The sequence below is a fragment of the Anabrus simplex genome, chromosome 5, assembly GCF_040414725.1.
Source record: "Anabrus simplex isolate iqAnaSimp1 chromosome 5, ASM4041472v1, whole genome shotgun sequence".
In the NCBI taxonomy this organism is placed as follows: domain Eukaryota; kingdom Metazoa; phylum Arthropoda; class Insecta; order Orthoptera; family Tettigoniidae; genus Anabrus; species Anabrus simplex.
In genome coordinates this window covers 390,409,911-390,431,554 of record NC_090269.1, presented here as the reverse complement: position 1 = coordinate 390,431,554, position 21,644 = coordinate 390,409,911, and the positions used below count along the sequence as shown (strand labels likewise).

The 21,644-nt window shown below is 38.9% G+C and overlaps 1 protein-coding gene across 2 annotated transcripts in view; it reads left to right on the top strand.

Annotated features, from left to right (window-relative positions):
- The window catches only part of U4-U6-60K (U4-U6 small nuclear riboprotein factor 60K), a 166,618-nt gene that overhangs the window by 104,282 nt on the left and 40,692 nt on the right, over nt 1–21,644 (top strand). For both annotated transcript variants that reach the window (XM_067148679.2, XM_068227944.1), the window contains exon 6: nt 2,630–2,812. In XM_067148679.2, coding sequence (XP_067004780.2) covers nt 2,630–2,812 — 183 coding nt within the window. The remainder of the gene's footprint in view (nt 1–2,629; nt 2,813–21,644) is intronic.

The window sequence follows — 21,644 nt, the reverse complement described above, 5'->3', positions numbered from 1 at the left end:
TCAATCTTCCTTGGAATCCTTCCATACTTACTACCCTCTTTCTAAAAATTTCTGTGTCCATAGTTCCTTCTTCTCTTATATTATTTCTTTCTAAATCTTTCCTTCTTGAATCCAGCTAGTTGTTGCCTTTTTGTCCCAAAGATACTTGAAAATCCTTTTTGTTAACCTGGAATCATCCATTCTGTAAATATGTCCGAAAATTTGCAATCTCCTTTTTCTTATGGTTTCTGTTACGTTTTCTATGTTCCTGTATATTTCATCATTAGATCTTAATTTCCATACTTCTGTTGTTTTCACAGGGCCTAAGATTTTTCTCATGATTCTCCTTTCTAGTACCTCAAGTTTATCTAATCTATAGTTTAGTACCAGACATTCATTTGCATATAAGCATTCCGGTTTCACCACTGTAGTGTAGTGCCTTATTTTAAGATTTTTAGATAGACGCTTTTTGTTATAAAAACTCTTTGTGATACCATATGTAGGGTTACATTTAGCCCCTACTCAATTCAGAGCCAAATCCCCACTTAAGCTAACCAGGCACGGTATTATTATTATTATTATTATTTTGAGGAAGTAAATGACCATCTGCAAATAGTTTTATAAATGTATTAATTTGACCACAATTTGTTGATTGAAAGGAAAATTGTCTCTTTCGAGGCTAAAGTTGTACATACTGTTTTCTAACATGTGGTGCTGGATCAGTGTTTTCCTTAGGACCTTTTTATTGGGTGCACTGCCCTGCCATTTTTACAGACCACCTGGCTAATATAACCTACATATATGCTAGTTTCATAATATTAATACATGTTTTGAGTCATGGGGTGCTCCAGATTAAAATGTAAATGCTGTAAAACTCTTTATTTAATAATATTAATTATTGTCAGCAAAATTGCATCAATTACATCAGAGTTTAAATGAGTCGCTTGACTAACTCGTAGTGTTGTGTGCGAGCGGTTTATGGATTAGCGTGGAATCGCATACAAGCACTCGATTCCGCATGGTGTTACAAACCTGTATGGCACTCCATAGTAACTGAGTGATAAGCCCCGGAGTTACATAATTATGAACGAGCATTAGAACACTATTCATAATACTTTTATGTCTTGTTTGTGATAATAACACTGAAATACAGTAGTTCAATTTTGCAGTTTATGTTTACCTGTCTGATATTCTTGTTCATGCCTTGGGAGGAAAAAACCGGGCTAGTTAGCTGTGCGGTTAGGGGCGCGCAGCTGTCAGCTTGCATCCTGGAGATAGTGGGTTCGAACCCTACTGTCAGCAGCCCTGAAGATGTTTTTCCGTAGTTTTCCATTTTCACACCAGGCAAATGCTGGGGCTGTACCTTAATTAAGGCCACGGCTGCTTCCTTCCCACTCCTAGGCCTTTCCTATCCCATCATCGCCATAAGAGCTATCTGTGTCGGTGCGACGTAAAACCAATTGTAAACAAAAAAAAAAAAAAAAGAGGAGGTTAAATTGAGATTTTATCATATTCATTTTTTAAAAGTAGAATTCCCCGCCCAGCTATTCGTTCGTGCCACCCGGCTGATGAAAATTTCTGAGGAGATCGCTGTGGATATATGCTCACTGGCACAAAAAAATGCAACACATAATAAATGCTGAAGAAGTGATGTGTAATTATCTGTTCAATCAAACTTTAGCACCTTATCCTATATTTTTAGACAGGGAACGTTGTGGGCTTTGTTTTGTGAGCAAACCATGATTGTTTATTGCACTAGCCTTAATTTTTTTCTCGTGCAGACTGGAAAACACGTCACTGGATGTGAGGCAATAATGTTTTTAATTTCTTGAAGCACTTATTTTGTAGTGTTTTGTTATATGCCTTTCAGTCACATGTATTTGTAAGATATTTTTGTCATTATCATTATCAGTTTTCTGGAATAAACATTCTGTTGACTGAGCTCGATAGCTGCAGTCGCTTAAGTGCGGCCAGTATCCAGTAATTGGGAGATAATGGGTTCGAACCCCACTGTCGGCAGCCCTGAAGATGGTTTTCCGTGGTTTCCCATTTTCACACCAGGCAAATGCTGGGGCCATGGCCGCTTCCTTCCCATTTCTAGGCTTTTCCTATCCCATCGTCGCAATAAGACATATCTGTGTCAGTGCGACGTAAAGCAAAAAAACCCAAAACATTCTGTTGGTCATGAAGATGCTGTGGAAGCTGTTGCTTTGGTGTAAGATGGTCGCAGCATCCAGTACATTGCAGAAGTGTTGAGACCTACATCGTCCATGATTTCCAGAACTGCAAGATGGTACAGGCAATCTGGAGGCAATTCAATGAGTCTAAGATCAGGCTTGAGAAGAGAGACATTGCCCAGAAGTGATCATTTCTTACAGCTTCAGGTTCTGCACAATTGTCACATCACCACTATTGAAGCACAAGATCAACTCCACCAGTTCAAGGGGTCCATATTAATTAAGTTTAATAATGATATTGTCTGCAGTATCCTTCCATGTAAAATTCTCATGGTGGGTTTGGTTGTGTTGAACACTTTTAGCCTTAGCTTCAATACTAGTTTCATTCCTTCATTAATTTCTTCATGTTGCACGCTATAATTTTTGGTATTGGTTTATTTAAGTACCATTTCAATATTCTATTGCCTTTTCAGGAGTGGCTTATGCAAGTTATGGTCAGTTCCTAACTGTGAGTTGATCAGAACACTTCGTGGACATAACTGTAATGTTGGAGCAATTGTGTTTCATCCTAATGCTATGGAAAAAGATGAACAGGCTGTCTGTGCTCTTGCCTCCTGCGCAGCTGATGGGTCTGTGAAGCTGTGGAATATGGACAGGTAATTATTTTACACGAGGGCTGTTTTTTTATTTAAAGGTAGGTTTTTTTAATAGAAATAACCAAACATTTTATTTTCAAACTGCATTTATTTTTAGGTTTTACATACGTTTCTTCATTTTCCTACATAATTGTCTTGTTTATTTTGGCACTTGTCATACCTTAAAACTAGTCCGGCTCCATGGCTAACTGGTTAGCGTGCTGGCCTTTGGTCACAGGAGTCTCAGGTTTGATTCCCGGCAGGGTCTGGAATTTTAACCATAATTGTTTAATTCCGCTGGCACGGGGACTGGGTGTTTGTGTTGTCTTCATCATCATTTCATCCTCATCATGACACGCAGGTCGCCTACGGGCATCTGGCGAGCTGAACTTGTCCTCGGGCACTCCTGGCACTAAAAGCCATGCGCCATTTCATTTTTTTACCTTAAAACTGAGTTTTGTAATCCCTTTTCAGGAGAAGTCTGCCGCCCGCTCAGACAGCTAAGAGTTCACGCGCCATTTTCACTAATCCCTCTTCAGAAGAAGTCTGCCACCCGCTCAGACAGCCAAGAGTTCATGGCCGTTTTCACTTCTTCATTGTCATTGAAGAGCTTCCCGCCAAGATGACATTTCAGCTGCCAAAAAAAGTGTAAATCACTCAGAGCAAGGTCATGATCCAAAACTTCCCACCTGAAAGAGTCGATCAGTTCCCGAGTCTGGACAGCAGTGTGAGGCCTTGCATTATCGTGAAGGAGCAAATTTCCCTTTGTCAATATGCCGCGTCTTTTGTTCTGAACAGTACGTCGGAGGTCGATCAAGGTTGCACTGTGGACTTCTGCGTTGATCGTTGTTCCTTGTGGTATAAAGTCCATCTGTAAAACCCCACGTCTGTCCCAGAACACAGTTGCCATGGTCTTGCACTGTGGCTGCATTTGTTTGGGTTTGACCTTGACAGGAGAGGTTGAGTGTTGCCATTCCATTAACTGTTGCTTGGATTCAGGGGTGAAATGGTATACCCATACTCCTGTGACGATTTGACTCAACATATCATCCCCTTCTTGGGCATAATGAGTAAAAAAGGTGAGGGAACTGGCAAATCCCTTTCGTTTGTGGTTTTCTGTGAGAAGTTTGGGTACCTATCGGGAGCACAATTTCGTGAAGTTCAGGTTTTCAGACACAGTTTTATACAGTACAGTCCTAAACACTTAAAGAAAATCCATTGAGAGAGTGGCTATTGTGAATCGTCTTTCCTCATAAATTTTAGTGTTAGTTGAAGTCGCCAAATCTTCTGTGATCACAGGTGGTCGACCTCAGCGTTCTTTCATGAAAATTTTCATGGCCACTTTTGAACTCTCTCACCCATTTTTGCACTTTACCTTCACTCATTGTATTATCACCATACACCTCACAAAGCTGATGGTGAATGTCTGCAGCCAACATGTTTCTTGCACTCAAAAAACATATTACAGACCATATCTCACACTCGGTGGGCGATTCCGTAATCTTTAACATTTTAAAGATCCTCAGTTTAGCGTACAGGTTAGCTACACAGCTGCAACTGATGCCTGCTTGTTTGCAAAGGATGCCGGGAGGTAGTGCACACGCTTGTTGCAGTATGCACGCTAAGAATGGGATTAAATGAAATAAGTTTCATAATGATAGATCCATATTGAACTGTGATTACAATAGAACAAAATGTAAAGATTTTAAATTACATAAATGATTAGGGACTAGTTTCGACCTAGTACTAGGTCATCGTGAGCCTAAAGCAAAATTAAAACCAAATACCGAAGAAATTAAACAATGTAAAGACACATAAGGTCCCGCGAAAGTACATACCATGTGAGATATTGTGCAGCACTATGTTAAAAAATAACTCTATGAAAGAGATTCATAAAAAGTCCAGTGTGCATTAAAAAGATGTTATTGATAGGAATCCTTGAGTTGCTGGATAAGGAGATTAGAATATGCTGGCTCCTTTAAGATGCTGGTATCCAATTGAAGAAACCACTGAACCAAAGTTACATCATTTATTTACGAATAAAGTCCAGTGCGCCGTATAGCATTAAAAAGTCCAGTGTGCATTAAAAAGATGTTATTGATAGGAATCCTTGAGTTGCTGGATAAGGAGATTAGAATATGCTGGCTCCTTTAAGATGCTGGTATCCAATTGAAGAAACCACTGAACCAAAGTTACATCATTTATTTACGAATAAAGTCCAGTGCGCCGTATAGCATTAAAAAGTCCAGTGTGCATTAAAAAGATGTTATAGAAAGGAATCCTTGAGTTGCTGGATAAGGAGATTAGAATATGCTGGCTCCTTTAAGATGCTGGTATCCAATTGAAGAACCACTGAGCTGAAGTCACGTCATTTATTTACGACTAGCAAGATACCCGTGCTTCACTATGGTATTATACTGAAATTTATAATTGAATGCTTAACGTTTTATATATAATCCGCCGAAATTCGCGATCTGACTTGTTTTCTGAGAGAATCCACCAAAATTCGCGATCTGACTTGTTTTTCTAAGAGATTACAGTAAAGTTGCTCCCATTTTTCAATCTTTCTTCCCAATCGATTTCGTATTTCCCGGACTAGGTCCAAGTATTCCACCTGGTCAGTTGGGTCCCTAAATCTTTGCCATCTTTTCCTATAAGTATTTTCAATATGGATCAAATCCTTGAGGAGATTCGGCGTGGTGACGTCTTGGGTGCCTTGGCGGTACTGAACCTGCCGCTGGACTGCAATCATAGTCATTACCCGGCCAGGACCCGTTTCCAGCACGTTTGCACAATTTTATGGCGATGGGTGATATTAGTTGAATTTAGGTTATTATTATTATTATTATTATTATTGTTGTTCTTGTTGATGTTCTAGACGATACAGCAAGATCCAAGACGGCTACTTAGCGGAAAATTACATCTGCTGCCATTGTCATTGCTGACAATGTAATCAGCACCATTGTTGCGCGTAGGCAAGTGCGCGGGATTTCTGGCGATACGAATAATATACTTCCATGCATTATTTAACTTATTATAAAAGTGAACAATTGCACGCTCAATATCATTCCCATCGTTTATTTCAAATGTGTTTAAATTTTTTACTTATATGCCAGGAGAATCTACTGCAATCTAACTTTAAGTTCTCCAAAGGAAAAAATGGTTCTTGAAAACGAACCCAGGAAAGATTAAAAATGATCGGTTTGTGATCATTATAAGTACATTTTGAACAGTAAACTCAATTGGTCTCAACTCCTTTTTCATCCCAACGCCGTTAAGTTGTTTTACTCCGCCCCCCACCAAAAAAGGAAGGCGTGTTTCTTTTTGTTTAAAGGAAATTCCAAATACCAGTGTTCACGTCTGTTACCTTCAGTTTTGAGATATAAGTATCCCCATAAACATTATTCACTTTTTTTTTACTTCCTTTCACACTCCACACCCCCTTAAGTGAATTTTCTGGCAACAAATTACTGTACTTGTTTCTTTAATAGTAAAGGATCTTCTAAATACCAATTATCACAACTCTAACATCTTCAGTTTTTAAGATATGTGTCCTCATAAAAGGAATTCAACACCTTTTCACCCCCCGACCCCCAAGATGCCCCCCCCCCCCCCAAATGCATTTTTCTTTGTTTGTAAAGGATATCCATACCAATTTTTACGTCTGTAACAACTTAGATGTATCCTCATACAATTAATTCAATTAATGTTTCAATTCTTTTTACCTACCCCCTTCATTGGATTTTCCGAGAATACGTGTTTCTTTACTTTTAAAGCAGATTCCAAATACCAGTTTTCACGTCTGCAATATCTTTCGTTTTTGAGATAATAGTATCTTCATACAAATAATTTAACTAATTTTTCAATTGCCCCCCCACCCCCTTAAGCGGATTTCCTAAAACAAAAAATATGTATTTCTTTATTTTTAAAGGAGATTCCAAATACCAAATTTCACGTCTGTAACATCATCAGTTTTTGAGATATCAGTATCCCAATAAAAATAATTCAACCGCATTTTCAGTCATTTTCTCCCCATACACACTCAAGAGGTTTTCCCAAAAACAAAAGAATAACATGTTTCTTTATTTTTAATAGAGATAAAAATTAAGATTTTTCACTTATGTAACATGTTAAATTTTTGAGATATACTGTAGAAATGCTCATTATAAAATGTCACCCCTTTTTTAGTTCCCCGTAAGTGTAGTTTTCAAAAGCAAATCACCCATGCTTTTTTATTTTTACAGGAGATTCCAAATACAAATTTTTGCTTGCTTGTTGTTTTAAAGGACCTAACATCGAAGGTCATCGGCCCTATACCAATTTTTACGTCTGTAACATTTTACGTTTCTGAGATGTACTGTAGACACAATCTTTCTAAAAATTCACAACAGTTTGTCACTCCTGTTTAACCCCCATTAATTGGATTTTCAAAAAAAAAAAAAAAAATCTTTATTTTTAAAGGAGATTCCAAATACCAATTTTCAGGTCTGTAATATTTTCAGTTTCTGAGATATAAGTATTCTCATTAAAGGTATTCAACCTGTTTTTCACCCCTCCTATTGGGATTTTCTGAAAACAAAAAAATATGTGTTTAATTATTGTTAGAGGAGATTCTAAATACCAATGTTTACATCTGTAAACTTTTATTGTTTTGAGATATAGATACACTCATATAAAAAATTCACCCCCATTAATTAGATTTTCCAAAAACAAAACAACAAAAAAATATGTGTTCCTTTATTTTTAAAGGAGATCCCAAATACCAATTTTCAGATCTGTAATATCTTCAGTTTCTGAGATATAATTTTCCTCATTAAAGGCATTCAACTCCCTTTTCACCCTTTTTCACCCTTCCTATTGGGATTTTCCAAAAACAAAAGTATACGTGTTTCTTTATTTTTAAAGGAGATTCTAAATACCAATTTTTACATCTGAGATATAGATACACTCATTTTAAAAATTCACCCCCCTTTTCACCCCCTTAGCGACGGAATATCCGAAAATCCTCCTTTAGCAAGCACCTACATTGTAATATAAATGTATCCTCAAAATTTCATTTCTTTATGTCCAGTAGCTTTTGCTAGGCGATGGATGATGAATCAGTCAGTCAGGACATGTTCTTTTATATATATATAGATTAAAGTCCAGTGTGCCGTATAGCATTAAAAAGTTGTTAGGGATGGAAATTTTTCAGTTGTGGGTCAAGGAATTCAACATATGCTGGCTTCTTAAATGTGCTGCTGTATATTGAAAGAACTGAGACGAAGTTACGTCGTTTTTTAAGATATTCATAGACTAAAAACACATGGATGCTGGAAAGGCTCTTCAGCTTTTAGGAACTTGAAGGAAGGAAGGAGTGTTATTCCCCAGTAGTTGGAGCATTTTCGGCGATTTCCTTTCTTAAGCAGGGGGATGATAACACCCTTGCTCCAATCAGTAGGTATCTTGCCATCTTTTCAAACTGCATTGAGCACTCTGTGTAGCCACTGTAAACCCTGGACTCACCAGGCGAGCTGGCCGTGCGCGTAGAGGTGCGCGGCTGTGAGCTTGCATCCGGGAGATAGTAGGTTCGAATCCCACTATCGGCAGCCCTGAAGATGGTTTTCCGTGGTTTCCCATTTTCACACCAGTCAAATGCTGGGGCTGTACCTTAATTAAGGCCACGGCCGCTTCCTTCCAACTCCTAGGCCTTTCCTATCCCATCGTCGCCATTAAGACAGCTGATTAATGTAAACAACAGCTCGTTCTTTATTTACCTGTAAAACTCATAAAACAAAGTTTTAACGCATCTAGAAGGCTGTGACATTCCTAAAGGTTCTATACAATAACTATAAATAGCAGCAGCACGCATAATTGCTTCACACGTGTATATATTTACTGCGGAAACAGGTGGCGGGTATATCCTGACATACGTCCAGAACAGGAAATTGGGATGTTGGGAAATGCCCGACAGTCGTCTGCTGAGGGTTAAAGCTTAGTTAATGGTCCAATGCATCAAAGAAAAAGATAAGGGTTTATGTCAGTTACACTAAGAATATAAATATTTCAATATGATAATGATTAATTTGTAAGAAAGACCAACATGGCATAAGATAGGTTAAGAGGTGGAGGCACAACAATCCTCTGGGTTCCAAAGCTGATGATTTGAAAATTAAAATGACCACATTAACGTTAGAAAGATTTTAAATGTTTCAGATACATTTGTGATGAAGCTTCCCTCAACTTTACATGTATTAAATCAGAAAATAACCCCGGGTCATGGAAAATGGAAACAAAAGATGAAAGAGAAGTACCTAGATAAGAGAATGTCTAGCATGGAAAAGGAAAATGAAAGGAAGAATAAGTTAATTTCAGAAGAAAAGTGCTCTTGAGCTTCTCCCTCTCCAAAACAGACCGTAATTATATTGCACTAAATGCATATAGTTCATTCTTACTTGGTGTTCAAATTTTGAATAGAACAACAAATATTAGATTTGTAAAACAAGACCACATGACATGTTTACTCTGGCTGATTGAGCCCGTTGAGGTTAGAGTATGGAAGTTCACAGGTAAAGGCCTGAATAATAAAAATCTACTGAAGAAAATGTCTGTCTTTCCCTCTCACGTCATAATGTAGACAAATGAACCCCAGGAGGAGAACCAGCCCACTCGGGATGTAGTGGAGTGCCCAAAACCAGCAGGAACTGGCAATACCTGATGGAGATTGCCTTTACGTTAGATAGTGACGTTAGAGAAAGGTGGAAGAGAGAGATTAGTAGTGTGCAGGCCATGTAGGTAGTTGTTCAGGATCAAAACCTGCACACATGTTAAATATTATTTATCATGATGGAGATGGTCAAAATTCAAAGTAAGAGTAAGATTAATATACACAAATGTCACACCAGCAATATTAATGTAATAAAATAACTTAGGTAATTTTATCCCCTAAAAGGGATGAAATTGGGGAGAAAATTCCCTAAAGAGCATAACACTTATCATTGTTTTGTAGAAAGTACGATATCTGAAGTAAGACTGAAGATAGGGCTGTTCTACACTTGTCAAGGTCAGTCTTGAACTCGTTCCAAAAAGTGAGAGAGCAGATATCTGACCAGTGATGTGCCAGCTGTGAAAGCTTTAATTGGCAAATACATTTGTTTCCCTATGTTGCCTGTCTTCTATCACCTGAAAACCTTCTTCTTATCTCTTCCTTTAAACATATGGAGTTAATTCATGACAGAGATAAATTGGTTCACAGAGATTTCTCTTCAAACTTCCGATCCATCGTACCAATAAATTTAACGAATCTTTTGTTTGCACAGCATCACGCATCTTTAAATGCCTTTAACCTCTACTGTTTTACAAATCTGTCTAAATATTTAGTTTTAACTAAATGTTTCAGTTAACCTATTGTAATTAGATTACATCTGAGTGCAGTTTAGAATTGTAGTGCTTTGTTACTGTCGTTGCCTACGCTATAATACAAGGCCTGGAAATAGAGCCTGTAAAACGCTATAGAAGTGGTCACACTGCAGTTCATTGGCGGGCTGCTAGAATCGCTACCTTGCCCCCTGTTTACCAGGTTCGTGCCTTTAAACGTGTGTATTGAATTGGTTATGAATGTGTGTATTCTTGTGATAATAAGCACTCGCAGTTTCAGTCATGGTTTATTGCCGTGTTCCTTATTGTCATTCACGACAAATTAAAGGTAGTGGAATTTCATTTCACTAGTTTCCAGTGAATAGTGCTTTAAAAGAACGGTGGCTTGTTGCTATATCTCGCAGAGGAGACAAACCAGGATCTCTCTGGGATCCTACAGAAAAATCGAGGGTGTGCAGTAAACACTTCAGAGAAGAAGACTTTAGTATAAGTACATCTAAAAAGACACTCCTGCCTAATAAAGTCCCTTCAGTTTTTACAGAGTTCCCCAAACAAAAACAAGTTACTTTAAAATGTAGGAAAACTCTTAAGAAAAGACAGCTTGAAAAAACGGACAGTGAAAATGTGTATATAAGAAATAAGAGAAAATGTGTTGAACAATCGGATTCTCCTGTGCCTGATAATACTGGAGAATCTGACCTGATAAATGTATGCACCATAACAGTAGGTACACAGTTTTCTCCCGCCCTAAAATCAACAGTACCAAAATACATTACCAGAAAATTAAGGAAGGAGATCAGAAGAAATAGAAAGCACGTGACAATTATTAAGAAGTTGCGCGTAAAAATTTGTGACTTGGAAGCAGAACTTAGTAAGGTAAAGAAGGATCCCGGAAATCTTGCAAGTCGAGTTTCTAAAATTCAGAAGGAAGTTGAGGGAGGTAATATGAAAGCAATCTTTTTGTTAGAACAACTTCAGAGCTTTGAAAAAAAGAAATTTAAATACCAGGAGACTACAGTTAAAATTTGTGTGCTATTATCTTTAAGGTCGCCAACTGGTTATCGGCTTCTCAGAACACTTGATATTTTGCATCTTCCTCATCCAAGAACGTTGAAATCGTATGTTGGATATTCAAAAGGGGAAACGGGCATAACTTCGCTAACTAAAGCCCGATTACTGGCAGAAAAACTGTCGTTAGTGAACGATAACGAAAAGGTTGGTCCCCTTATAATAGATGAAATGTCCATAAAGCCGAGACTTATGTATGACAGGAAATTAGATATGTTTATTGGACTGAAAGACATTGACATTAACGCTCTTGGAATCGAAGATAGGTTGGCCAATAAACTACTCTGCATTTTGTTCAAGGGACTCTCTACATATTACAGAATACCGGTGTCTTTCTATTTCACTTCATCCATTATGGGCTCACAACTTGCAAAATTAACCTTGGATGCGTTAAATGCTGTTGAAGAGTGTGGTTTCAGAGTGATCAGAATTGTGACCGACAATTCTCAGGTAAATGTTTCATAAGACCTCTCTGTGTCGGTGCGACGTAAAGCCCCTAGCAAAAAAAAAAAAAAAAATTATGTGGAGGAAGCATTACGCATGAGATAGGACATCCAGCTGATGAAACTAGGCCTCTGTTCCTAAGTTTCGATCCCATTCACGTCATAAAAAAACGTGCGATCCCAACATTTGTCACGAGACTTTTTTGTAAACAATGCTATCGTGACCGGCGATCATTTGAGAGGTCTTTTCAAACTCCAGAAATCTTCAATTATGAAGCCAGTGAGGAAACTAACCAGAAAAGTAGTTTACCGTACAAATTTGGAGAAAATGAATGTAGCAAGAGCCAAAATTGTATTTTCCCCTGAAACAATCGCTGGTTTGAAGAGTATGAAGGTGGTTTGTTAGGAGAGCATTAAAGACAGGAACAGTTTAAAAGAAACAATTTCTTTCCTGGAGCATTTTATGAAGTGGTCCGATGCCCATGATGTCTGCAACACCTCGTATGGGACATATTCCAGGAATGAGAACAAACTGGCATTTTTCAGCATTGAAGATGAACGCCTCGGTTGGTTAATAAATGATTTCCTGTCATATATCAAGAACATTCAAATGCATCCAGAGAAAGAGAAAAGATTCACGAGGGAAACGTATCAGGCGCTGGTCTTGACTACCTAATCCACTGTGGCCTGTGTAAAATACCTCATAAGTATAAATTTTCATTATGTCTTGACGAGGAATCTAACAAGCGATGATATCGAGCTTTTCTTTAGCCACCTACGACGCAATGACACAATGGACGCAAGGTCATGCCTTAACGCAATCGAAACAACGCTCCATACAGGAATTATTGCGGCATCAAAACATGGCAATGTTGAGCTGAGGGATGAAAATAAGATCTGCAATGTACGAACCAGTTTACTACAACCAAGAATGTGCCAGATGGATGAAAGATATAGAAGGAATGAAAGTCGCGATGATGTGCAAATTCCGCAGCTTCCTGAACACGTAATGTCTATCATTACGAAACCCTTGCAAGGTAAATTACATCAGATCTGTGTGAACAATACTTTTTTATTTAAGTGTTCACTAGTACATAAATATGATTAATTTGTTTCAGATTCAACAGCTACAATACCTGGCATTTCTCTAGCTATGGTAGCAGGATACTTAGTGCGTGTGGCAGAAGAACAAACAGACTGTGAAGGATGTTTAGAACATATCACTTCTCCAGTTAGTGAAAGTCCAACATTGTGTTTTATTCGCTTTCAAGATCGAGGAGCCCTCAGATACCCGAAATCATCGTTTGTGGCTCTTCTGCAGCGTATGATGGAATTTTTCACCTCTGCTGTGCAGTATTTACCCCGACGACAGTTACTAAAAATGTGTATGTTTTTTCTGAAAGCCAGGTTCATCAGTGAAATTAAGTGTAGAGAGTGTAAAGACGACAAAATACCTCTTTTTCTACTCCAAAAATTTCTGAGACCTCTATTAGACAACATTGCTTTGAGCCACTCAAGTAGAAGTGAGAAAGTTTTGAAACTCGATAAGAAGCCCCTGAGTAGGAAAGTTTTAAAACTGTAGACACCTACAACATTCAGCTCTCTTTATTTAGGATATAATTTACTTATAGACATACACGGCCATGCGAACACAAGGGGGCAAGAGCGTAATCGTAGTGGCTGAATGGTGAACTAAGATGGCACCCGTTTTCATTAGTGCATTTCAAGGCCTTGTATTATAGCGTATGCAACGGCTACTGTGCAGTCCTTATGGAATCCTTTCGATATTTCAACATTCAATGGCAGTTTTCATTTCTGTTTAAGCATAATAGGATATGATGATGATGATGATGATGATGATGATGATGATGATGATGATAATGATGATCATTCATATCATTACGGGCAACTAAGTATCACATCATTTCAGTTGACTCCTTCCTTGGGCTTTAACATTTGCCCAGTACTCCTGATTCATAGCCGACGTTATTCCTTTCTTGCATCGATCCACACCTTCTCTGTTTTCAGCTTCGTGTTTTGTTGGAAACCCTTGTGGTCTTGCAGTTTCTTCTGAAGTGGGTTGTGCTCTTGGATATCATCAGTGTGATGATCTTTGTCTACATCACTGAACCAGACCCCTTTTGTCTTCTTGTACTGGAAGTGTGAGAATATCTGCTTGGTTGACCTGGCAAGTCTCATTCTTGTCATATGATCACAGAAAACAGTTCTTCTGCTCCGCATCGTATTGATTATCATTTTCACATGGAAATACAGCTCATGGATTTGTAGACTTCTATATTCACTGTTTTCTTTGATAGGACCCAAGATTTTCCTTAAAATCTTTTTTGCTTTCAAGTTCCTCAATACAGATACAAATACTTCCTTTTATTATTATAGATTTCTGTGAAGAAGATTAAATAATGGCTGAGGAATGCAGGTTGCATTTGGGAGATAGTGGGTTCTAACCTCACTGTCGGCAGCCCTGAAGATACTTTTCTGTGGTTTCCCATTTTCACACCAGGCAGACTGTACCCTAATTAATGCCACAGTCACTTCCTTCCCACTCCTAGTCCTTTCCTACCCCATCTTCGCCATAAGACCTATCTGTGTTGGTGCGATGTAAAGCAAATAGCAGAAAGAAAAAGGAATGCAGGGGTAGGGACTAGGATGTGAGCAGACATTAAGGAGTATAAGGGAAGAGTTAAACAATGCACAGGGCATGGTTAATAGACAGGAAGGGGGGGAAAAGTGGGAAGAAGTGTGGAAAACAGGTGGGATAATATTTTAAGGGAAAGGAAAATGAAGGCCAAGTGGTCTAGTCAGGTGTGTGTGCGTGTGTTCAGGCAAGTTATTGGTGAAGAATCACTGCAGAATGAACAGTAGAGGGAAAATGGAGAACAGGGAAGTGCTACAGAGGAGGGGGAGGTGAGAGGAAAGGGAACAGTAAGAAAGGGAAATGTAGAATTGAGGATAGGAAGAGGGCAGCTGAACATGATCATTGAAGAGAGAAAAGGGAGGAGGAAGTACATTCTGCAGCTGTCAATGAAGATATGGGTGACCAAAAGGGGAGGGGTCCTAATGAGTTAGGTTGGGTTGAGGTTCGGGTCATGGGGGACTTGAGTGTTAGGCATATGGAGAACGTGTGTGGAAGAAAGGGAAACAGTTTAGGGTGTTAACTAGAAATTAGGTTAAGGCAGCTGTTCAGGAAAGTAGAAGGGAAAGAGAAGGTTGTAGTTTTTCATGTTGGTACAAACGATGTAATGTAGGCAGGAATGGGCATCAACATAATTGGGGATGTGTGTGATCAGGTTATGACAGCACTGGCAAAGTTTAAGGGAATGGGGATTGTTATCAGTGGAATACTGTATAGCATAGCTACTGACTGAAGCGTGAACAGGATCTTAAATGAGGTTCTGGAGTGGGTATGTGGGAAATTGGTAATGAGGTTTGTAGATCCTAATGGATGAATAAGAAATAGGGGTCACTGGGCAAGTTGGCTGTATGGTTATGGGCGCGCAACTGTGAGCTTGCATCTGGGAGATAGTGGGTTCGAGCCCTACTGTCGGCAGCCCTGGAAATGGTTATCCGTGGTTTCCCATTTTCACACTGGGCAAATGCTGGGGCTGTACCTTAATTAAGGCCATGGGAACATCCTTCCCACTCCTAGGACTTTATTATCCCACCGTCACCATAAGACCTATCTATGTCGGTGCGATGTTAAGCCAGTTAAAAAAAAAGAAAAAAAAGGAAATAAGGATCTGTCCTCACATGGCCTTCACTGAACTGCAGTGACACACATAAGTTAGGAAGTTTGTTTTGAAGGGTTATAGGGATGTACATTCAGGAAACAGGGTGGACTACATAGCGGTGATAAAAGTACGGGAAACTGGAAGTCAGGTAAAGGCCTGTTTTCACATGTAGGACTGTGCTGCGGTTGTGTGGTATTTTTTCATTGCATCTGTGCTCACAGGTTGGAGACATGGATCCGAACGAAGAAGATGTAGTTATTGCCTGTGCAGCATAGATTGTTTTACGACAAAAGAAGAAGAAAAATAAGAAACGATACTGGGTTCATAAATTGTTTACAACGAGAAAAGAAGGAGAGTTTCACACAATTTTCGGTCGGCTACGAAATGACAAAGAACAATTCGTAAAATATTTTCGAATGAGTTACTCCAAGTTTGACAATTTGCTTCAACAACTGAAACCACATCTCACAAAAAAGAATTCAAAATGGAGGAAATCCATAAGTGCAGAAAAGAGATAGCATTGATATTACGCTAAATAATATTCATATGTACTGAAGTATTTTGATCGTACATCAGTGTACGTTTGGTGTAAATTTGGCACTTACATGTCCGCTAGCATTATACGCATATATATGAAGTTAATTAACATGAATTAACATTGAAATATGCACTGAGTAGATATTACGAGGGCAGATCAGAAAATAAGTTGCACTTCCTAGTTATGGCCATTTAATACACCACCTATACAACAGCAACATGACTGTAACAACATGCACTGTAATGTCACTTTTCCACATAGTTTCCAAGAGACTCCAATCATTTCTGCGAACGCACAACCAACTTGTCGATGCCGGATGCATAGAAATTTCCTCCAGCATTCTGCAACCCCTCGGAAACAGCGGCCTTCACCTCCTCATCGGTCTGGAAACGTCGACCGCCGAGCTCCGTTTTGAGCTCACCGAATAGATGAAAGTCACATGGCACTAGGTCGGGACTGTAGGGTGGATGTTGCCAGACCTCCCACTTGAAACACTGCAGCAGTTCTCTCGTTTGGCGGGCCCTGTGAGGTGTTGCATTATCGTGCAACAAAATCACACCGGCGCTCAATTTCCCCTGGTGCTTCTCTTTAATCGGTTTATGCAACCGGTGCAACGTTTGACAATATGACGCCGCATTGATCGTCGTTCCATTCGGCATGAATTCCACGTGCAGCAAACCCTCCATGTCAAAGAACACTGTCACCATAACCTTACCGGCTGTAGGTTGAACCTTGGCATTCTTTCGTTGTGGTGATGAGGGGTGCACCCATTCCACTGAAGTGGAAGTGGTGAAGTGGTGGACCCACGTTTCGTCGCCTGTGACGATTCGCCGCAGAAATCTGTTGCCGTCTGCGTTGCAAGAATGCCAGAGAGGATTGGAAACGTTGTCCCTTGTGCTCATCGGTGAGAAGATGTGGGACCCATCTTTGACACAGCTTACGATATCCATGGTCCTCATGAACAGTGGCGAACACACTGCCATACGACATGTGCAGCTGCTGTTCAACAATTATAAAGGTGTTTTAATTTGTTCCACCTATTCAATACTTATATTTTCACTTATAGTGGTTACATAAATAGATTCTTAGTTACATGGGACATGTTTCGCCCTCAATTAAGGGCATCTTCAGCCTAAACACAATCATCAACAGTACAACTCAAATGTACTCAGTGTAATTTTTCATATGTTGGACAGACTGGGAGAAGTTTTATGACAAGATACATGGAACATGTTAACGCGGAAAAACATAGGAAATACTCAACGATGAGTTTGCACATGAGGGAGACTGGTCAAGATTTGAATCCATAGAGAAAGACTTAGCGATAATTAGAAACATACAAAAAGGGAGAATGCTGAACGAATTAGAAAGTTTATACATCTATTTAGATCAGACGTACAATAAGCAACAGAATCTTAATGAAACCACGGACAATAAAACTATGTTACATGAATTCATGCCGAAATTATTAAAGTCAGTTAGTTCGAATAAATTTAGGATACCTAATGTATTTAATTCTTCAAACTCTAATACTCCTCCCATACCCACAGATATTAGGCCTACTTCCAGAAATACGGTTGACTCCGCCCCTTTGTCAGCCTCATCACAATTGACTCCACCCATCCTCTCCTCCCTTCCGCACTCCCCTATTCCTTCCCCTCCGAGTTCACTGCCGCCTCTGCAGCACAGTTACAACACCAGACTCAGAGCCAACAGACGGGCAGCAACCAACACAACAGTAGATAACAAATAACAACTTCCACTTACATGTAAGTCCTCATCTGTTTCAATTTTATGTAAACCGAATTCTCTCCTTACGTTCAATTTCTTATTTCTTATTTTCCTTCTCTTACAGAAAACATTATTTCTGCATCTACTGATATTTTCTGGCATGGTTTCAGCCATTTTTATTACCTACCGGTGCTAAGGGCCACTTACAATTTTTCAACAGATGCTTCTGTCTCACTTGCTGATGAATTTCATCAGCGGCCTTGGAAAGATTGTATTTATGACAATCAAGTTTATGCTTGTGTTCACGCCCTCATGTCGTTGGCTTTATATTATTACCACTTTGGTTTTCCACTAATATTTTATATGAACTGTTTTTAATTAGAATTTTAATAGAAGAAGTTTTAGTCTCCGACAAGATTATGGTTTAATCATAAGACAGTTTTCCATTACCATCTTTATATATTGTATCACTTTTCACATTTTTATGTTCCGAATTTTAATAACTGACTAAACTTTTAACTTCCACTTTTAATTTAGTTGTATTGTTGATGATTGTGTTTAGGCTGAAGATGCCCTTAATTGAGGGCGAAACATGTCCCATGTAACTAAGAATCTATTTATGTAACCACTATAAGTGAAAATATAAGTATTGAACAGGTGGAACAAATTAAAACACCTTTATCATTGTTGAACTAAAAAAATTTTCAATACGACCTAAAATGAGGTTTATAACATGTAATGTGCAGCTGCGTCGCGATTTTCTCAGTTTAATGCGCCGGTTCTGTCTAATGATCACATTCACACTGTTGTCCTTTGCACGGGTCCTGGACTTTGCGGTCCTGCCTTCGCGATGGTTGTCTGTGATATCCGTGCGTCCGGCTTCGAATTGCTGACACCACTTTACGATACCTTGCCGGGAAATGGCCCGCTCCCCATACACAGCACTAATTTCACGATGAATGTCCGTGCAATTCTTCCTTTTGGCCCATTGGAATCAGATCGTTGCACGTACCTCATGTTTGGAGTGAACATCCAGTTGACGCGCCATTGCATTTGGCCGCTATTCACACAATACTAGACGGGACACCACAGCGACCCGCCTAACAGATGTGTGGGCAGTGTCTGTACCTTTCTCCGCTGTGCCCACGTTTGCGACACACAGCGCGCGTTAGTGCAACTAACCTTTTGATCCACCTACGTAATATTAATTTTTACACATTTTCCAGGTATCTCGCATCTGGAAATTCATAGATCTCCATGAGTTTCAGAATTTCCCCGACAGCTGTTCACTCTATAATAGTCTCCACATGTGAGGCTATTCGGGACATTTTGTCACCAGAAGAAATGCCCCAACCTACTGAGGAAATGTGGAAGAAAATATCCTAAGAATTCTATGATCTGTGGCGTTTTCCGAACTGTATAGGAGCTTTAGACGGACAACATGTTGTCATTCAAGTGCCCCCAAGTAGCGGGTCTCTCTTTTATAACTACAAACATACTTTCTCTATAGTTCTTTTGGCATTAGTGGACGCCAAATACAGATTCATTACAGTTGATGTAGGAAGTTTTGGAAAGTCCAGTGACGGAGGACTATTCTCAAGATCAGTTTTGGGAAGATCTTTGGAAAACAAAATGTTAAATATACCAGGTCCTAAACTGTTGCCAAATTGTAAAGAACCTGTGCCTTATGTAATACTTGGTGATGAAGCTTTCCCACTGAAAACATATCTGATGCGTCCGGATCCCCAGCTCGCAGTGATGAAAGGCAGGCAAATTATAATTTCTGGCAGTCGAGAACACGAAAAGCAGTGAAGAATGCCTTTGTAATTGCTGTCTAGAGACATAGGGTATTCTATGGAAGACTCCATATGCACCCAGAAAATGCTGGAAAAGTAGTGTTGGAAGTCTGTGTATTACACAACTATTTACGCAGTGACATGCCGGTAGTAAATGATTACAAAAACAACAGGATTAGTTCCGAGCACTCATTGTTTGTTGCGCTACCACATGTTGGGATTCATAGAAGTTTTGAGGTTACAAGTCAGGGAAATGTTTGGAGAATATTTCATGAATAACAAATTGGAACCCTAGACAAGGGATATTGTGATGGAAGGAAGGTGTGACTAATAACTGATAACATAAAGACGTACGTATGCAGTTTGCTTCATTGTATTTTATTCATTGTATTTTCAGCACAAAACATGATATATATGCTCTGTTACTAAATAACACTAGTTAAAACATAAAATGTTAATGTTATATGCTGTACTTCATCCTAGGCTACTGGTAATGAGATTCTTGACTCGGTATTGTGGCTGGAGTACTTGTGCCAGGATCATACAAGCTGAGAAGAGGGAGATTGCTATGTGCGGAAACATGATGGGTCCTGTTTGCAGTATTCATATTAGCAAAATTATATCCCACTATATTGCTGTTTCTCTGCATTTCTTCCATTTGAAAAATTTCTAATTCCTTGTTGTTAACATTGTTGAAAATTTCCCGCTTAATTTCTGCCTGTTCGAGTTCATTAAATTTCATTTAAAGTTAAAAATTTCATTGTTCCGTATTGAAGAATATTACATTTAAAATGGAAATAATTGATAAAGAGATTCAACCTATTCAATACAAAAGAATAAGAAATGTAGTGAATTACATTCCCATTTAATAATAAGTAGAAATGGTACCGGTTTCGACCCTAGTCCAGGTCATCATCAGCCGAATATATTGAATCTCTTTATCAATTATTTCAGTTAATTAAATTTCAACATTGTTTCGGATATGTCGTCGAAGAACGCCATCAGTTTTCTTTTGGCTAGGTCCAACATATGCTCAGATGTGGTTCTGGATGAAATAAACTGATTTAATGTTGTCGCTAAATCAGATGTACGTGTAGATGACTCCTGTGATGCTGCTCTTTTACGCTTTAATGACACCGTTGATACCTCTGGGGACGGAGTAGATCATTGTGTTGAATTATCAGACTTATTATTAACAGACTTGTATGTGTCCTCACTTTCCCCCCGTTCTTCATCCAAATTTGTGTGAGTTCTGAAACATAATAATAATAATAATAATAATAATAATAATAATAATAATAATAATAATAATAATAATAATAATAATAATAATAGTTTGTAAGTATTACGGATAACCTAAGAAACATTTAAACTTACTCTCGCTCCTGTAGAAAAGGTTTGAGAAATTCCATTTGCATTTCAAATCTCCATCTTTTAATTTTCTTGGCATTCTGGCCACTCGCAGTTCTTCTCCTGTTCAAGGCTCTTCTTTAGTAAGATCTCAGCAAAGTCCATTTATGTTTGCATTCACAGCTGAAAATAGCAGGGAAGTACAAATTAATCACTTCAGTTTGGCCTAAACGATATCTCCCTGCACAATAACAGCCTTCTAAATGAAACTTACCAGTGATGTTGAGTTGCACTGCAATAACCTTCCATATTTTGTCTTTTAATTGGTTGTTGTCATAGTCTTTATGCTGGAAATTATAAAGGCATTCATGTTGTTGAACTAAAATTATCACTTGTTCGTCCATCTTTAAGGAAGACAACTGTGCCACATCTACTACTGCAAACTATCACACAATGTATCTCAGCCAACGAGCACAGTACTCAGACAACGCCTTGCGCACTCTATGTTATTCTGTGCTCGTTGATCTCTGGATCACTTGTGACCAAGTGCTTCCGATTACCACCAAAATAAGACGTAATCAACGGCGTCATTAAAGCGTAAAAGAGCAACATCACAGGAGGGCGACCATTTCTTATTTTCACATGTGGTACTGTGCTGAGACCAGGCGACGACTGTGTGGGCCGTAATCGCTCTGCTTGGCGATCCATGACAGCACGGTACCAACACGGTAGGGCACAGTCCTACATGTGAAAATACTGAAATGCTGTTCAAGCCGGACTTCCGTCTTATTTCGGTTTTAATCGGAAGCACTCAGTCGCACG